At 38.9% G+C, this 20475-nt stretch overlaps 1 protein-coding gene across 1 annotated transcript in view; it reads left to right on the plus strand.

Annotated features, from left to right (window-relative positions):
• The window catches only part of EYS (eyes shut homolog), a 1660061-nt gene that overhangs the window by 1608446 nt on the left and 31140 nt on the right, over nucleotides 1-20475 (plus strand). Inside the window, 1 exon segment of the mRNA XM_065888819.1 lies at nucleotides 9220-9392. Coding sequence (XP_065744891.1) covers nucleotides 9220-9392 — 173 coding nt within the window.

The following is a 20475-nucleotide window of genomic DNA, read 5'->3' on the forward strand; positions in this document are numbered from 1 at the left end:
GAGTGATGTTCACCACCCTTCCCTGTAAGTATGGTGAGTCTTTACATGACCACATTCCAGTGTACAGGGAGCCCCATTTGTTTAACACTCGTTTGTATATTTTTCAAAGGCTTAAATTTTGAGCATGTCATTTTGATATCCAATAAATTTTAGCAGATAAAATGATATCCGTCATATCACACGTACCTTATTCTCCCAACTTATTATTCAGATGAAAATAAGTTATATAGGAAAGCAAAGTGACATTAATGAAGCCATCCAACACAACAAATGGTCTAAGGAGGAGGAGATCCAGCTATGTTTCTCTTTTCCTTTAAATCATGGAGAAATATGTCATATGTGCAGAAGTGGAATCCTTCAGGCCATATGCTCCTGCGTTGCTAAGCAACATGCTTTTATTCCATTATTCATATGGCTTTATTATCACACCACATAGATCTCATTTTAAGTGCTGTATCTGTGATTTTCCGTATGCATAGAGAACTCACAAATCTGTAGCCATAAATTTCTTACAGCTCTAGCTCAAGGTGAATTTTCTCCAAGAACTTTTTCTTTCTGCTCTCACCTCATAATGAGAATTCTAAAACTCTGCCCTCATTAGGCTCAATATGTATAAAAGACTTTCTCTTATCCAAAGCAACCAGAATCTGTATGATGGGTAAACTGAAAAAATAGAGTAACCAGGGGTTATACTTTTCTAAGTCTCTTTCTCAACCACACACTGAGGACTAATAATTACATTTATCTCATTGAATAAATACGAGAATGAAATGAGTTACTGCATATAAAGTACTTAAAATGGTGCCTGGCACAAAGGTGAGGCCCAAATAAACTTCGAACAGTGTATTTTACATGTATCACATATATATTATATAAATGCATTGTTATAAATAAATTATCATAAAGTCCTTAGGGGCAATACTATGTTTTCTGTTTTGTATTCACCCTGGTATAAAATAGAGTGGAGCACGGCACTCATTCTGTGGTGAAAAATTAGTAAGCAAGTAAATGATGTTTAAATGATACTAAAACAAAAACTATTAAACCTTCTATCATCTCATTTCCAATTAATTTTTATACATCAATGTTTATCCTAAACTTCAGAAGTCTTAGAATGGTCTAATTACAAGAAAGTTAAATTCTCCATGTTGAATATGACTAACATTTTCTTCTGCATTGTCACCTCTCCATGTTTAGAGGTAGAAGAACCTGCAAATTGTTCTTTATGTATTAAGAATTGAGGATAGAAAACATTTGGGGATTGGACCTGAGATAAGAAAACAGTTCTATGTATAATATCAATGATTCCTCAGGGTTTTTTTTAATATTCTTAGCTACTATCTAGTGGATGCTTTAGCCCTTTGACTGCCATTCTGCTTAACTCACAAATCTGTCTTACATTCTCAATATTCAACAAGTTCAAGAGCCAGTTCATTAGGTACTTAGAGGGAGAAAAAAGGCCTGTTATCACCTGCTCTCACCTCCAACTCAGTATAACTAAAAGTAGATTTTTATGTTTTCCTACTAAGCTATATTCTTCTCCGAATGTCCCTATTCCCAATAATGGCACCATATTCTTTCAGTCATTTAATCCTGAAACCCCAAAGACTTCCATGAGATTAAGAGACAAAGAGTGGCAGTTGTGGTGGATGCCCTCTCCCATCACCAGCCATGTAATTTGCTTACTGATCTGATCCTCAAGTCTCTGCCCCATAATATGAGGCTGAGGACAGGAGTCCCCTAGGAGGACTGTCAGGAGGACTGAATGAGCCAACATACTTGCCGTGCTTAGCAGGGTGCCTGGCACAGGTGAGCTCCGGAAACGTTTTCTGTTGCTAGAATCTTTCGTCTAGGTACCAACACACCTACCAAGTGCTTCTCACACCCCCGTCAACCTTTCCATCCTCAGAGCCATTTCCCTGCCCAGGCGACTCTGCATCCAGCTATCTCCCTAAACCAGTCATGACTCAGTCATTCACTTATTTATTCCCAGGATGTTCAATGAAAATTTCCAATATGCCAGGAACTGCTTTAGGTCCTGGGCCTGCAACAGAGAGCAAAGAGCCCTGACCTCTACTCCCATGGAATTACTGATCTAGTGTAAGGTCAGCAGGCCATGGCCTACAGGCCAAATCTTGTCCAGCGCCCGTTTTTGTGAATAAAATTGGGATACAGCCACGTCCATTCATTTGTGGATTTTCTGCAGTGGCTTTCAACAGTTGGAAGAACTGAGTTATGGTTACAGAGTCTGACGGCCCACAAAGCAAACTGTACAGTGTCAAAGCTCAGTAAGATCCCACCAACCTACATCACTAGAGCATTTATGGGGTCATCCTATACATACCAGGTCAATATTCTTCAATAGAGCTCATCGTTCATGTCACTCCCTGCACATCTCTGTGTCACTTGAACCCTCTCAGCCCGCTATCCACAGTTTCCTCCTCCAGCCTACTCTTCTCCTGCCCCTTCCCCTCAATGCTCTCATTCTTGTTGGCAAATCTCACTTCAGCAGCCTTCCCTGAACCCATTAAGGTTGCTTAGGTGTCCTTCCAGTGGGCTCCAAGAGTATTCATTTTATCAGTTGTCACATTGTATTAAAATTGTCTGCTTACTAATGTGATCCCCTCTCAAAGAGCAAGTCCATGAGGTCAAGAATGGGGGCTCATGTGTTGTGGAAGGCTCATTGCTCAGTACAGTGTCAGACACATAGCATGTAAAAAATGATAACAGGAAATATTCTTTAATGAATGAACATCTACCTCTCTTTGTTTTTTTCTGCTTTTCCCACTATGTGGATGTCTCACACACATACCTCTCCAAAACCAACCTTCCTCAGGGAAGAGTAGTAAACCCGTGATTAAAGGAACAGATGTTAATGAATTAATTTCAAGGTTTAGAAAACAGTATTTTCAAGTAAGTTTATAGCATCTGTATTATATTATATCTAATGTGATTTAAGATCTACTTAATAGTAAAATAAATATTTTACCATTGCCATGTCTGTCTCTAAGGCAGTGAGACTAATTTTGTTCTTAATTTTCTTTTTTCAAGTAGATAAAAATGAACCACTAGATGATACAATCATCAATTTCAAAGGTAATGACATTAGAGAGGTTTCTTTTATGAAATTGGTAAGACAATCTACTTTCATATAAAAGACCTTTACATATTTTACGCTATTTGTGATCTTCAAACAATAATCAAAATCATTATGTAATTCTATAAGAGGTTAATTCTGTATTTTGTTTTTCTCCATTTTGGAGAACCTCATACAACTTTTTCAATTTTTTTTGCACAACTATTAACTCAAATGCAATAAGCATATAAATTTTCTTTCATCATGACCGATCTAAACACATTATTTAATGAAATGGCAACATCCCTCAGAGACTTCTGTTTATTTTTTACCTTTTTATGTATGTGCCTTATGCCTCCACCTCTAAGTTCCAAACTGTTGAGAATTTTTGTTTTAAATTCCTCCTAAAACCAAAGTCTAACAGTGTGTTGGTGCTGTGTTGTTAATTATGTTCTCTTCCCACGAGCTCTTCCCCATGCTGGTCTCAGGGTCCCGGGAGCACCTCTCTGTGCCGTTCACTTGGTCCCTCAGTGTAGGTGGCCCAGCAGTGTTTTCCCTGAGCATTGCCCTCACCTGACACACCTGCCATCCGTATGACCTGGCAGAGTGCTATGCGCATAGTAGATACTAAATAGATATGTATGTATGTGTATATATAGAGAGAGAGAAATAAATTTTGGTGAAACAAATTTGATTAGACTGCCAAATAATAAAGGAAAATATAGGAATTTGTAATGAATATTTTCTTTATTTTATTGATGTATACTTGATTTACAATATTGTTTTAGTTTCTGGTGTACAGCAAAGTGATTCAGTTATATACATATATGTATAGATTCTTTTTCATATTATTTTCCATTATGGTTTATTATAGGATACTGAATATATTTCCCTGTGCTATACAGTAGGACCTTGTTGTTTATCCATTCTATGTATATCAGTTTGCGTCTTTGAATCCCAAACTCCCAATCCATCCTTTCCCCACACCCGCTACCCCTTGACAGCTACAAGTCTGTTCTCTATGCCTGTGAGTCTGTTTCTGTTTTGTAGATAAGTTCATTTATGACATATTTTAGATTCCACATATAAATATCATATGGTATTTGTCTTTCTCTTTCTGACTTACTTCAGTTAGTAAGATAATCTCTAGGTCTATCCGTGTTGCTGCAAATGGCATTATTTCACTCTTTTTTATGGCTGAGCGATATTCCATTGTGTATATATACCATTTCTTCTTTATCCATTCATCTGTTGGTGGACATTTAGGTTGTTTCCCTGTCTTGGCTATTGTAAATAGCGCTGCTATGAACATAGGGGTGCATATATCTTTTCAAATTATAGTTTCATCTGGGTATATGCCCAAGAGCGGGATTGCTGGACCACATGATAGTTCTATTTTTTGTTTTTTGAGGAACCTCCATCTATAGTTGTACCAATTTACACTCCCACCAACAGTATAGGAGGGTTCCCTTTTCTCCACACCCTCTCCAGCACTTATTGTTTGTGGACTTTTTAATGATGGCCATTCTGACTGGTGTGAGGTGATACCACATTGTAGTTTTGATTTGCATTTCTCTGATAATTAGTGATGTTGAGCATCTTTTCATGTGCCTATTGGCCATCTGTATGTCTTCTTTGGAGAAAAGTCTATTAAGGTCTTTTGCCCAAAATGAATATGTTCTTGATAAATATGTGAAAATTTGTGAAATTTATTTATAAATAAATAAAAATTAGGCAGACACTAAAACATTTTTATTTTAATAAAATGAAATGAAATAATGATTATTGGGTCAGTAAAAAACAATAAGCCTGTGAAAGTGTTCCATATTTTCAATTACATACAAACCTGTTATTTCAGGGGCATCCTCATAAGCTGATGATAGTAATGTAAATTGATAAAATTATTATGGAGGGCAGGCTGGAATACGTATCCAAAGCCTAGAAGTCATGATAATATTTGAATTTATCTTGAGAAAATTATCATAGATATGCAGAAAGATTTAGCTACAAGAGTTTTATCACAGTGTTGTTTGTAGAAAGTGAAAACTTAAAAACATAATATCTAAACTAATATCTCACAAGTGACTGTGAGAATAAAGTATATTTCATCAATTCAATGAAATAATATTAAACCATTAAATATGAAGTTGTAGAAGTTAATAAATATAGAAAGATGTTTCTAAATATTATGTTTTATTTCTTTTTGAAAAAATGTATTGATAGGGAGTTCTGTTTGTGAAAGTATGGGAGATTATATATACTGAATGATATTTCCAAATGAAAATATTCAAATCTGAATAAAATATAAAATGTATATTTTCAGTACACTGTTACCTGAAGTAAAAACAATATGAAATGAAAGCAGGAGTCTAGAAAACAGGTGTCAACGTTGACGTTTGCTGCAAGTTCCTGTCAAAACCTTGGGGCTGTGTGAATTTACCTTTGAGGGCTGCACAGGTTACAGTGGACCAGCCCTAAAAGTGAAGGACTGCCACAAGTGGGGAATTTTAAGGAGACTGCTCACAGGCCTGGGGCCCCTAAGAGGTACACCCTCAATGTAAAAAAAAAAAAGAAAGAAAGAAAAAGAAAGCCCATTTTACAACAAGAAGAAAGCAAGAAAATTTGCCTACCTTGAACTTGGGACTAGTTGATGGGAAAATATGTGAAAGAGCAAAGGGCTAAGAATAGCCAAAACAACCCTGAACAAGGGTAGCAGAATTTGCCATCCTAGGTATCAAGACCTATTATAAAGTGGGAGAAATTAAGACACAAGATCAGACCAACAGACTAATGGAACAGGATGGAGAGGCACAGGACCTTACATAAATGGACAGGGCTCATTAGTGAAAAAGGATGAACAAGTCAATAAAGAGTGTTAGGACTATTGGTTATCCATGTGGAAAACTGTAATTGAATCTTTACCCCATATCAAACACACAAAAAAATAATTTCAGAAGTATTAAGACTTAAATGTAAAAGGAAAAATCTATGGTTCATCTGTTGATGGGCACTTGGGTTGCTTCCTCCATACCTTGGCTGTTGTAAATGGTGCTGCTATAAACATTGGGGTGCATGTATCTTTTCAAATTAGTCTTTTTGTTTTTTCCAGATGTATATACTCAGCAGTGGAATTGCTGGATCATATAATAGTTCTATTTTTAGTTTTTGGAAGAAACTCCATACTGTTTTCTATAGGGGCTGCACTATTTACATTCTCACCAACAGTGCACAAGGGCTCCCTTTTCTCCACATCCTTGCCAACACTTGTTATTTGTTGTCTTCTTGCTAATAGCTATTCTGACAGGTGTGATGTGATAACTCATTGTGGTTTTGATTTGTATTTCTCTAATAATTAATGACGTTGAGCATATTTTCATGTGCCTGTTAGCCATTTGTATGTCTTCTTTAGAAAAATGTCTGTTTAGGTCTTCTGCCACTTCTTTGTTTTGTTTTGTTTTTGTTTTTGTTGGTTTTTTTGTGGTACATGGGCCTCTCACTGCTGCGGCCTCTCCCGTTGCGGAGCACAGGCTCTGGACGTGCAGGCTCAGTGAACATGGCTCACGGGCCCAGCCGCTCCATGGCATGTGGGATCCTCCCGGACCGGAGCACAAACCCGTGTCCCCTGAATCAGCAGGCGGACTCTCAACCACTGCTCCACAAGGGAAGCCCCGTCTTCTGCCATTTTTTGATTGGGTTGGGTTTTTATTGATATTGAGTTGTATGAGCTATTTATATATTTTGGGTATTAACCCCTTATTGGTAATAACATTTGCAAATATTTTGTCCCATTCTATAGGTTGTCTTTTCATTTTTGTCTATTGTTTCCTTTGTTATGCAAAAGCTTTTCACTTAATTAGGTCCCATTTGTTTACTTTTGCTCTAATTTCTTTTACCTTAGGAGATATAGCCAAAGAAAAGATTGCTATGATTTATGTCAAAGAGTGTTATGCTTACATTCTCTTCTATGAGTTTTATGGTTTCAGGTCTTACATTTAGGTCTTTGATCCATTTTAAGTTTATTTTTTTATATGGTCTGAGGAAATGTTCTAATTTCATTCTTTTACATGTACCTGTCCAGTTTTCCCAGCATCACTTGTTGGAGAGACTGTCTTTTCTCCATTATGTATTCTCGCCTTGTTTGTCATAGATTAATTGACCACAGGTGCATGGGTTTATTTCTGGGCTCTCTATTCTCTTCCATTGAGCTATGTGTCTGTTTTTGTGCCAGCACCATGCTATTTTGATTACTGTAGCTTTGTAGTATAGTCTGAAGTCTGGGAGATGATACCTCCAGCTTTGTTCTTTTTTCTCAAGATTGCTTTGGCAACTTGGAGTCTTTTGTTTTCCCATATGAATTTTAGGAATATTTGCTTTAGTTCTTTGAAATATGTCATGATTATTTTGATACACTAAAAATGAACTATCAGAAAGAGAAAGTAAGAATACAATCCCATTTAAAATTGCATCAAAATGAATAAAATACCTAGGAATAAACTTAACCAAGGAAGTGAAAGACCCATACTCTGAAAACTCTGAAATTCAAGAATGAGGCTCCGTCTTTAAGCTTCCCCCTCTGTACCTTCCACTTGATTAAGACCTTTGGGAATATCACAAGGGAGATACATCAGCTCCAGTGCAAAAGAAAAGAAATTTGAGGGGTGAAACAGCCCAATGTCCAGTAAAACACTGAAAAAGGAAATTGAAGATGATACAAAGAAATGGAAAGATATCCATGCTCTTGGATTAGAAGAATTAATATTGTTAAAATGGCCATACCACCCAAAGCAACTTACAAATTTAATGCAATCCCTATCAAAATACCCATGCCATATTTTATAGAGTCATCCTTTTCTTGGTCCTGAATTAAAACATGGGGAGGTCTATTGAACTTTCTGTTTCTCTTGACTAATAAACTCTTTAATTTAAAAATACACTCTCAATCATTAATTCAAATGGTCCACATCAAAATACTAATAACACTTTACTCTTCAAGGCTATTACCCTAAACCGAGCCAGAGCTCATCACATGAATGAAAGGTCTCAGGAGGAGGTGTGATCTCCTGCTGCTGTCTTTCCCTGGGCCAGTGGTTTCTGACTCTGCACCCACACCATCCTCGAATGGCCCCCTTGACTCACACTGTTTACCTGATGGTTTAGTGTCCTCTGTGCCAGGCAGGGATTTCAAGCTAACCATTTCCCTCATGTGCCCTAACGGTATTGTTGCCAGATTTAGGGAGAAAAGTACAGGGCACCCAGATAAATCTGAATTCCAGACAAAAAACAAGTAATTTTTCTGTTTATCTCAAATATTGCTTAGCTGAAATTCAAATAATTGAATGGAACATACTTATACTAAAAAATTATTTATTGTTTATCTGACATTTACACTTAAGTAGGTGCCCTGCATTTTATCTGTCAACTCTACCTTTGCTGAGTCCATCAGAGACTCCCCTACCAGGCTCCTCCCAATATCATTCTCTAAACCAAGACAAAGTCTCTCTTCAGAATGGGTACTGCCCTTTACCCCTCAGATTCTGCTCCAGCCATAAACTGACTGCCTCTTACTGCCACGGTTCCTTCAGATACCAGGATACCCTCTGGGCAAGGTCTCTTTTATATGTCCCCAAGCTGATCCTAACTCAGAGTGCCACAGCCCCCCGCCTGGTTCACTACCATTGGCCTCACCACTGGAAGGGTTTGAGGCTCCTTCTGCAGCCCCTGGAGCTGGGCTTGTGCATCCCCCAGTATCAGGGAACATATAGAAGCTGGACTTCTTTTTTCTAGGCTTAGGTTAGGAGGCCACTCCATCCACAGCTTTCCCCCTGGGTGGTGGGGTAGGTTGAGGAGAGGGAGTTATAACGCTGTTTTGTCCAAAGAAATGATTCTCATCAAATTTTCTTTCAATTTCCACGGGCTGAACCTTTTAAAATCCTTAATATGGAGTCCAGTAATCCCATAACAAGTTATTAGCTCTTTCCTTTGACAATGTGAACCTTGGTAGTTTAAATCACAATTGGCTTTCATATACAACATCTTTTCTGTCTTGGAGCCTCAGGCAAAACTGCCAAGTTAACATCAGGAGGATACATGAGTGTATACCCAACAGGTGCTCAAATCATGCTGCCTTCTTTCTTATCCTACAGCTGTAACTGTCCTAGTGGATGGAAAGGAGCCTTTTGCACGGAGACAGTTTCCACCTGCGACCCTGAGCATGACCCTCCACACCACTGCAGCAAAGGAGCAACTTGTGTCTCATTGCCTCATGGATACACCTGTCACTGTCCACTAGGAACCACTGGAGTCTACTGTGAGCAAGGTGAGGCTCAGCTCATGCTGTCCACAGATTTAAGTGAGTCAGTTTCCTTTTGGGAAAGTGAGATGAAATCTGTGTAATAATGAAAGAGCCCGCTCTCTTCATTCCCCCTGTATATTTGACATCATATTTCACAAATAGGATAGTACTAAAATTTAGTACTACAAAAATACAGCTTTATGTTTAGAATTGCTTTAATTTACTAACTCAAATGCCCCTGTCTGTTTAGTCTAGATGTTCTGGATCTCTTGTGCTAAATGCAATCTAATCAAGTGAATTTAGATTCATAATTCAAGAATGAGGCTCCATCTTTCAGCTTCTCCCTCTGTACCTTCCATTTGACTAAGGCCTTTGGGAATATCACAAGGGAGATACATCAGCTCCAGTGCAAAAGAAGAGAAATTTGAGGGATGAAATGGCCCCATGTCCGGTGGAACAATAAGGAGCCCTCAGTTTTCTAGGTCTCCTCAGCTTATATACCTCCCCGTACCTTATGACTGATGATACCCTTACCACTGGGCAAATCATGCAACGGCCTTGAGGGAGCCCGCGGTCTCCTGAGTGCTCCCCACATGGGCTGCAGCTGGTGTAAGTGTGCTTCTAGGCCTGCCCGCTCCCCCGTTTAGTACCCACCTTGCCTCAGACCTTCTGGATTCCCTCCACATCACACACACTGCAGGGTGGGAGGGCGTGGATGGAGCATGGCAGTCCTGTTGTCTCCTTCCCAAGTAGAGCTGGACCAAAGTCATTCCTCCACTGTCCTCCTTGCAGCCAATAGCACAAACTCATCTTCGGGGACTGGAGAAGGAATGTGGCTCTGTACTGCGCGTCATCCCCAAGCAAGAATTCCCTGTGGCAGTGCACGATTTACCTCCTCATGTAACTTCCCTGACAGCCTCTCTTTATAGGCAAGGTGGGTGGGAGGCTTAGTGGAATGCAGCCACCTTTAAATCTGCCCCATCACACCTGCATCCTCTGCTAAAGCTCTGAGAACCCCTAGGGCAAGAGCAAAAATGCCCACAGACACAAGGATGAAGTAGGGCACTGGAAAGGGTGGCTTTGGGGAAAATCAGGAAAGCACGGGCTGCTCAATGCCTCAAGTTATGCATCCTACATAAATCAACACTTATGCTTCACTTTGTCTTATCTGGTGTAGTTCTAAATATCACAGCAAAATGGGTGTGAAAGAAGACCTCCATAACGCCATGCTCAGAGTCCTAAAAATTCAGTGTGACAGACACAGTTGTGCTGCTGTGAGGCTAATGGGATGGCCTGGCTGCAGCTGGCCAATGTGTCAGCAAGGCTCCAGCCACGGATCCACACAGTCCTGCTTCAGTTTGCCCCTATCCCCTTACCTCCCCAGCCCCACTCCCAACCCCCCATCTCGGGGCTGGCTGGGAGTCTAGGACAGTGTGGCATGGAATTCAGGAAACTTGCAGTTGAAGAATCTGGAAAATTGAGCCAGAAAAACATGAGGACATGGGGATCCCTCTGCCGGCTCCTGGAATCCAGAGACTGGATCATCCACTATTTCTCTATCTCACCTCACACCCCACCCAGAAGAGAAAGCCTTAGCCTCTGCACCCATGTTTAGCAGCAGGGGCTGGGGTAGAAGAAGTAAGGGAGCCCATCACCAGTTGTGTTATATACACCTTGGGATAATTTGGGCGCTTTATTGTAATATCACATCATACATTTTGTAATTTAATCTTCCTCTGATCATTTTATCAAATACATTAATGCAAACATTTTTAATCCTATATTCTCTGAGATTCTATGTGTGCTTAACTTTCCTCCAAAAGTCAAAGGTGTTGATAAATGGGAGACATTTAAGGGTCAGAATACTAATGATTTAGCGAAAGAAACGTTTAATTGTGTCAGAAGTTGTGGCTATGAGATAATGTCTGGCTATGGGAATCTGTCTTTTTCATGATGACATTAGAGGCAGATCCCGCTCTTCAAAAATGGCCCTTCTTGGGCTTCCCTGGTGGCACAGTGGTTGAGAGTCCGCCCGCTGATGCAGGGGACATGGGTTCGTGCCCCGGTCCGGGAAGATCCCACATGCCGCGGAGCGGCTGGGCCCGTGAGCCATGGCCGCTGAACCTGCGCGTCCGGAGCCTGTGCACCGCAACGGGAGAGGCCACAACAGTGAGAGGCCCGTGTACCGCAAAAAAAAAAAAAAAAATGGCCCTTCTTGGCTCCTGGAATAGGCTACACTCTTTCCTGGAATAAGAAGTTTATACTCACTCTTCCCTCTGCCTGAAATGCTCTCATCTTCTCCTCAGAATCCAGCTAACACACCTTCATCCTTCAAATTTCGACTCAAGCCTTTCTTTTATAGGAACGACTTCCCTGACCCTTTTTCACATAACTGAGGGTGGTGCCCACGCCTGTTCCTGTCCATTGGTGTAGAATCTCTAACACTTGTCATACAGTGCTGAGTGAATGTGTCTACTGTACATTTTATTTAGTAGTTCTCAAAGGGTAAAAACAAACTGTGATCATTTTCAAGGAGCAGTTCTTGACGTTAGTGAACAGCAAAGTACTTTACCAAGATGGTGCACTTGTATTACTCCCAAAGGAATAGCTATTAGAAACTGAAGGAAATAATAGGACAAGTTAACATAAGGGCTAGTGACTATTTACAATAGCCACGTCATGGAAGCAACCTAAATGGATAAAGAAGATGTGGTACATATATACAATGGAATATTACTCAGCCATAAAAAGGAACGAAATTGGGTTATTTGTAGAGACGTGGATGGACTTAGAGACTGTCATACAGAGTAAAGTTGAGTCAGAAAGAGAAAATCAAATATTCCATATATGTGGAATCTAGAAAAATAGTACAGATGAACCAGTTTGCAAGGCAGGAATAGAGATGCAGATATAGAGAACAAGCATATGGACACCAAAGGGGGAAAGTAGGGGGGATCGGGGGGGTGGGATGAGTTGGGAGATTGGAATTGACATGTATACATTAATATGTATAAAATAGATAACTAATAAAAAATCTAGTGATAGTGTTATTTCAAGTGCAATAATTTTAAGAAAGGAAAGTTTTCAGCTAATAAACATTACAATAGGCAAAAAGAAAAAAAAAAAAAACATAAGGGCTAGTGATCGTAACAATAGGGCAAGCCAGATTTCTGCATCTTAAAATCTCAAATGATGAAAGCCCAGGGGATTAACCTAAAGTTTGTTTGGGTGTATGCATATATACAAATATATATTAGTATGTATATAAATAGATTATACAGAGAGATAGCAGAGATACAGTAATGAAATTATTTTATAAGAAGAGAGTCTAGAAAGTTTGATAAAAGGTGCCAGAAAAGTTATGTCACTCTCATAGTATTCTCAACAAAAACTGACCAAAGATATACCCTGCTATGCTATAAAATAAGAGCTTAATTCCTTTATTAAAAAGTTATAGAAAATCATATCATAAAAACAGTTGTTTTGACTGGGAAAAAAAGTATTGATATTATGTGGGGGAGGGGACTATAGAGTTTTAGATTCTCAATTGAAAGTTATTTTTCTAGAGTAATTTTTATAGTAAAGTTGATTTTAAGAACTATGAACTATATTTGTTGTGAAGTCAAAATAATGAAGAAGGAGCTTAATCAGAAATGACAGAATTAAACTTTAAGTCTCAAAAGATCCGTTTTCTTTATCTCCATTGACCCATTGACTTTGCAGTTTTCCAACATAGTAGCTACAGTACTAAAATTTAATTTAAAAAACAAAAACAGAGAACAGATATCAACCAGGCCCTGAAACCAGGCAGCAGTGAGCTCCTGCGTCTTGTCAATAGCTGCATTTTCCTTATTCCCAGAGAGCTTGATCCTTATTGCACCATAACCAGTAGCTGTCTGTGACATGCAGTCATAATTTCTACTCAGTTGAGCAAATTATGGTCACCTAGAATGCAGAAGAAATGCCTGGGGTTCAATTCACTTTTATTGTAGTTATAAACTGGTGTGTAAATTACCAAGAAATCCAACACCAACATCCTTAAACTTACAAATCCCTAACTTCCATGTCATCTTTTTCCCTTCTGCCTCTTCTCCTTCCCCATTCCAAGAAACCTAAGTCTTAGGAAATTAGTTTGGCTACACATGGAACCCCACATACAGCTGTCATACCTGCCTAGTTTCGTCTTTATGATCGTCTTTATTGTAAATGAGCCCCACCCCCAAGAAGCACCCAAACTCATGCTTATAAGCTCTGAATGACGAGAAACTAAACTGCAGTGGATTGGCAAGCCCGATGAAGCCGTGGCGCAGGGATGGTGAAGGACATCTGCCTCACATTAGCGTTCTCTGTTCTTTTCTCCTCCCTTGGCAGTAACGCTTGGCACCAGTTCATTAAGATTGTTTACCAGTTCCAGAGCACGTGCTGGGAAGACTGCCTAAACAAGAAAGACAGGTGCCTTGTCTCCGTAGAGGTGCCATGCTAGTAGGAGGCGGCAAGCACAGAACATGCCCACCAGTCAATGAGCAAAAGCACAGAATGAGTGAGTGCCATGAAGGAAAGCAAGAGGGCGAGGAGACAGACAGTCACTGGGAGAGTACACTCAAGCGGGGATGGTCAGGAAAGGCCTCTCTGAGTAGTGACATCTGAGCTGTCAGCCAGTGAGACTCATCCACGTGTCACAGACAGAGGGGCGGGCTCTCTGGGCAGCGGTTAAACCTGGAAACAGGAAAATGATGCCACACGTTTGAGGGAGAGAAAGGCAGTCGGTGTTCCTGGAATAGGAGTCGGTATTATAAGATGGGTTTGGAAAGGCAAGCAGAAGCCAGATCGTGCAGAGCCTTGGAAAATACGATAAAGAATTGTAATTCCACGCTGAGAAAATAGGAAGCCTGTGAAGATTGTAAGTGTGAGTCAGAAAACTTGAAGTTAAGTCCTGTTGCTCCTAGTGACTAGCAATTCAGTTTCTGCTGCGTCAGTGAAGTCTCTGAGCCTCGATTTCATTATGTGTAAAACAGCAACATCAAGTATGCCAGCTGTTTTCCATCTGCCCGCCCTTCCCCACACCCACACTCCCTGCCCCGTACTCTAACACCTTCTCCAGTAGATTGCAGCGGAGTTTGGCCAACAGACGTCACCAGCAGGTGATGAGGGGGAAGGAGGAGAGCAAGACAGAGTACTCACTCTCTTACGAAGAGGATGGCCAGGGGACATTCTCTGTCCCAGCATTATAATTTAAGCAGTGAGATCTGATTTAATCTGTCCCTTGCTATTAGATGTCTGACTAATGGGGGAAATGTTATCTTTCAAGTCCCCTAAAACATTCACCTACAGCTGACAGAAAGAAAAATCCATTTAAAGACAAGAGAAGGATAATTCCTGGTTGGGTACCTTCTTTTCACTAAGGCCCCACCCCAAACTCCATTGGAATTCCACTGAGGAATTCCCCGGTGGTTAAGTAAATTATCAACAAACCATTTGACTCCAATGGCTTCTAAGGTCACGGCCACCAAAAGTGATTCAAAATATCTGAGCCTAGCTCCACAAGTGCAGAAATCCACAATGTTCACATTGGAACTAGCTCGGATGTGTGCTTTTAAACGCCCAAGGGCCCTAAACCATCTTTAAAATTAAACTGAAGATGCAGGAGGATTGTCGGCAAACAGCATCTGGGTGTATATTTCACGGGGACTATTGACCTTAATTTAAAAAGAAATCATAACAGGTGAAACTAGGGTAGAGTATTTTGCAATCCAGAATAGTCATTAAAATATTCTATTCTAGAAGAATTCTGATTTACAGTTATTTTGTGAGATGGACAATTTGTTCAATTTCTTTTCTCTTACACTCAAATCTTATTTATTTGCTCTTCTCTTCCATTATACTTGTCTTTCCTGTTAGAATTTATGGTTTACAAGTACACATGTAACCTTTCCTGAATCATAAAATCTCTCCTGCCCATTTATTTTTCCCCACATTATTGGTAAATTGCTTCTTTCTTTAAATAGTTTTGCACTAACTAAATTCTAGCTATCGTGTATCGTTGACATTTAGCCAAGTGAGATTCCATAATATGTGTGTTTTTAACTTTTAGCCCAGGAAATACTTAAAATGCTTCCATTTTCCCTACATGCTTTCCAACCGTAGTGCAATTTTCCTTCCACTCATTCCTCTAAGATAAAGAAACCACGCACTTGCTGGCATTTTGAGTGAAGCAGGCAGATGTTCAAGCTACTTGGTCTCTTGATGCTCTACTTTATGGTCCACCTATCCCTGGTTTTATTGAAATTAATTCAAGCTAATGGCGAAGTTCAATTCTCCAAGTGTTCCCGACACGTGGGATGCCTTCCTGCCGAGTCGTGGTTTTCCTAATAGTAGAGAAATGGGTCCATAGCACTGTAGAGGGCAATTTCAGGGATCATTACTGTTTGCCTTTTTCAGATGCTCATTTTCAGGTGCATTTAACCAGGCAGGTAAATACAGCAGGTAATGTGCAAGCTTTCTTCATAGAAAAAAAAAAAACCTTAAGTCTTTATTTCCCCACTTTCAATCCCACCGTGATAATTAATAAGGATGTAGTTACATGTGTACTAGATCCTCTACAATTTTATAATACTTATAAAAGGTAAAAAATAAACAAGCACTAGCTTCGATTTTCAGGAACACACGTTTTAATTCTTTAGTCTTCTGTTTGTGCTCTTCCATACAACCTGATAAATCGTAAGTGAAAGAGTGCATGGGTTATATATAACAATTCTAAGGTTTATATGAACGCTAAGCTTTTTGAATATCTAAAGGAATAGACTCTACTAGAAACTTAGTAGAAATATACACACACAACTGTCATTTCCTAACCTTGGACTTTAAGGAAGGAATTTACTTTTCCTGAACACCAAGCTTCTCATGTGTGAAAAGAATATGTTTTTAGGTCTCTGTTTTAGAGGAATTTGGGGCCGAAGTCCAGGGAGAGTCCATTCTCCTTGTCAAGCCCTAAGTTAATAATTAAAACTGTTTACAAGGTAGTGAGTGAAAGGTTAAAAGCTCTAAGAGACAGATTCAGAGGTTTTTCTTCAACAAAGTCCTTTTTATTTTCTATTCAAGATAACATTAAGTAACAAACAAAAGCCCTCAACACAGTGGATTTTCAGCTCTCGAGTGCTAAAGATTTCTCCCTTGAAATGTTTTACGTATTGAGCCATGTTCCCCATGTCTTGCCCCTTAGGAAGGCAGACAAAAAAAAAGGTTTGCTTACAATCAATTTCTACAGACAGGACTTGGTGGCTTCTTCCCCTGAGGCAGGTCTGCCCACACCCTCTTTTTATCTGAGGTGATTGACAGTGATGGAGTCCAACCACAAACTTTACTTTCTAATTTGAGGAACTGAGAGACAGGCTCCCTCTAGTTTCTAATAGAACCAACTAAAATCCTCATGACCATAGTGGAAGATATAAAGATTGCAAGATATTTCATTATTTCATTCCTTCTTTTGTTAAAAATCTATATAATTTATCCTAAGAAAAATAGGAAAGCAAACTTTCCTGTACCATCCTAACCAAGGGATATCACAAGGCAAATGGTCAAGAAAGCCCTGTGGTCTCAATGACAGAACTGTCTAAGATTCCAAGCCACCCTTATAAAGGTCATGATGAGGGGTCAGTGACACAAAGAGGCCAGCACAGAACCTGGCACATAACAAGTACTCCTTAAATATGAACCCCTCTTACAGAGGAAGGAAAAGTGTTAGATTAGACTTGTACTAAATGCAAGCTATGTCCACATAGGTATTTTTATCATCTCTTTTTTCTAAATATGGATTTTTTTAAACAGATTCTTAAGCTAAAATATTTTAAACCTCCTATTTTAAAAAGACAATAGTTTTTATTATATAAAGATGTAAAAAATATTTCAAGCTCTCATGATCAATGTAGTAGACGTCAACTTTTCCAAATGACCAAATAAGAATTTTTTAAAAACAAAATACACATTATCTATAGAAGTATAGCAGATTATTAAGTTTTTTAAAAAGTATTTATTGAGAAACCACTCAGGCAATATGGACAGATCCAAAACATGATAAGGTAGGGTCCCTCCTTTCAAAGAACTAAAAATTTAGATAGAGACCAGACAAAAGTCTGTGAAAATTAAAGTATATAATTTAAATAACAGTTCAGGGAAAAGAGTAAAACATATCCCAGAGTACTGAATTCTTTAACGGCTCGACAGATGACAGTACCTGCGTAACCTCTGGCTAGCGGGGCCTGAAAAGGTCTCAGAAAGGAATGGAATTAATAGCATTGCTGCAGGTTACACATGAGAGCTGTTAAGAGAGTAACTCCTAAGAGTTCTCATCACAAGGAGAAAATAGTTTTTCCTTTTATTTTGTGTCTGTATGAGATGATGCATGTTCACTAACTTTACTGTGGTCATCATCTCATGATGTATGTAAGTCAAATCAACAGGCTGTACACCGTAAAGTTATATACTGCTGTATGTCTGGTATATCTCAATAAAACTGGAAGAAAAAAATCTCGAAAAGAAAAAAGCAGTGAAATTAGATTAGGTGTTTAAAAAATGGGTAAGTTTTGGGTAGACTCATACAGGATGGTGAGGTAGCCGTCCTAAGAGTGAAAACTACTTCAGCAAACCATGGGGGAGATGGAAAGGTGCACTTGGAAATGTGAGTAAACCTCTTTATCTGAAAAGGAAATGTATGCCAGGTAAGGTGTAAATTATTAAAATACCTCTGAGAATAGAAGAGACCAATGTAAGGCACACTAAATTAAAAACTCATCAGGACTTGCTTACTGGTCTGGGTGTGCCTTTCACATAGATGGTGTTCAGTTAACACTTGTGAAGTGAGTGATGATTATTCAAGGTTTAAAACCTGAATGACACATGCATGTAATCAATGTTGTCTTCCAGACCTGCTGTAAATGAGCCTTGGAGACTCCTGAAACAGCCATATAATTCCCACAAAAGTTACCTGGCTCAGTGGCTGAATTTATTATTTAAGATACTTCCAAACAACTTAAGAGAGAGCTCACAGTAAAATGTACATGTATTTGAAAAGTAGCCAAGATAGTGATAGAAAGGTATGCCCTCCTGCCAAGGAAAGAAGAGAAGGGAAGGGAAGGGAAGGAAAGGGGAGGGAAGGGAAGTGAAGGGAAGGGAAGGGAAGGGAAAGGAAGGGGAGGGAAGAACAAGGAAGACAAAACAAGGAGAGTCTAAATCATTTCACAACACACAACTGAATGTAAAATTAGCTTTGGGTTTCTTGGAAGTTGAAGTGAATCATAAAATACAACAGACTGCTACTTAATTATTGCCTAATTAAAGAAAGCATACCAGTCCTCACATCAAGGACAGAGAACCGTGCCCTGGCACTGAACTGTAATAAAAATGTATTGAGCATGATCCATTTTTTAGAAAAATAAAATTAAATAGCATAATAAATGTTGTGTTTGATGACAATTTTCTAGAAAATGAAATGGCATTATGTATATGGTCATTTTTTATACTGACACAATAAAGGCTACAGGCATAATATTAGGTCATAGTTCTGTAAAGATAATTATGTCAAATTATCTTTGAAAAGTAGATTTCTATTGATCTGACATGTTACTGGGGCAATAGTCAGTTGTCTTGATAGATAATTATTTATTTTCATTAGACCATTACTCTTGGATATCAGTTGTGTCGGTCAAGTTTCTGATGGTCAAAGCATAGCAAAAAATGAAAATTAAGACCCCTGTAGAAGTCCAGGTATCCTGGCTATTAATTGAAAGGATCATTACATGCTTTGTTTTCCAGATTTATAAGTGACAAAATTGATGTTTTACCATGAAAATTAAAAAGTTTAACTTAGCATCTGTTACCTTATATGTGTGTGCTGTTTACTGCCAGAACTCTCACTAATATAATAAGTATCATTTTGCCTACCTGACAGAATTCATATGAGGTAAGTACTCAAAGGAAATTACCAGGGACTTCCCTGGTGGTCCAGTGGTGAAGACACCATGCTTCCATTATAACGGGCACGCGTCCGATCCGTGGTGGGGAACTAAGATCCTGCATGCTGCCTGGCGCGGCCAAAAATTAAAAAAAAAAGAAAAAGAAAAAATAATTTAAAAAATAGTGTTATCAGTAAATTAACATAATCTACCAAAAAAAAGGAATCACCAAATTTCTTTATCATAAAACAATCATGTGATTTTATAGAACACAATTTTTTTGACGATGGCAGATACACTTTATTTTCATTTCAGTACAAAATTATGTTTAAGAATCAATGTATCGTTGTGGTTTTGAACCAATATCAAACCTCTGACCCAATAACAAACAAGACAAACTTCTGGAGGCAGACCTAACCATTTTTTCACTCTGAGTTAAGAACTGGCTAATGTTGACAGGGCAGGTCATGGAAAGAGCTTATTTGGTGATAGGAATCTCAGTGGGAGCTGCAACTCAAAACAACTTATACTGATTCCCAGGAAAATAATACAGGGTTCACTGTAGTTCACTCAGTCTGTAGTTCTCCCCGCACGTTTCCATTGATTTCCTATTTTTCCTCCCCAGCTAACTCACTCTCCAAAAGATTAGGCAGCTACCCTGTCCAATCATCTTCTATCATCTCTACACTGAATTTACTATGTCACTGTTTTAGATGATAACTTCCCCATTTGGGGGCTAGCATTTATGGGGAACTTAATTGGAAGAACACTTAATTTTTAAGCAACACTATCTTGATGGGTCTTCAAAGATCATTTGAACAAAATAACCACCCAAATAATTAAATGAGTTAAGTAATTAGAGTTGTTCGGCATTATCCATCTGGGTGCTAAAGAAAGTCTCCCCAAAGGAATGACTTTATTTTTTCAGTAATTGATACTTAGCCATCTCTTCTGTTAGCAACTAGCCAACAGATTCAATTGCTGGATCCCACCCCCCACCCCCCAGTAGACTATGATAATAAACTAGCAAAGGGCAAGGATGTTTAGCTTCATTTTTGCTGCCTTGACAATGTATGTACTTAGTTAATCTAAAATTTGTCCAACTGTTTAACTTGGAATCGAGAGGTAATCACATAGTTAAGGATGGAAAAAAAAAGTTA

This window comes from Phocoena phocoena, chromosome 12 (genome assembly GCF_963924675.1).
Source record: "Phocoena phocoena chromosome 12, mPhoPho1.1, whole genome shotgun sequence".
Classification (NCBI taxonomy): domain Eukaryota; kingdom Metazoa; phylum Chordata; class Mammalia; order Artiodactyla; family Phocoenidae; genus Phocoena; species Phocoena phocoena.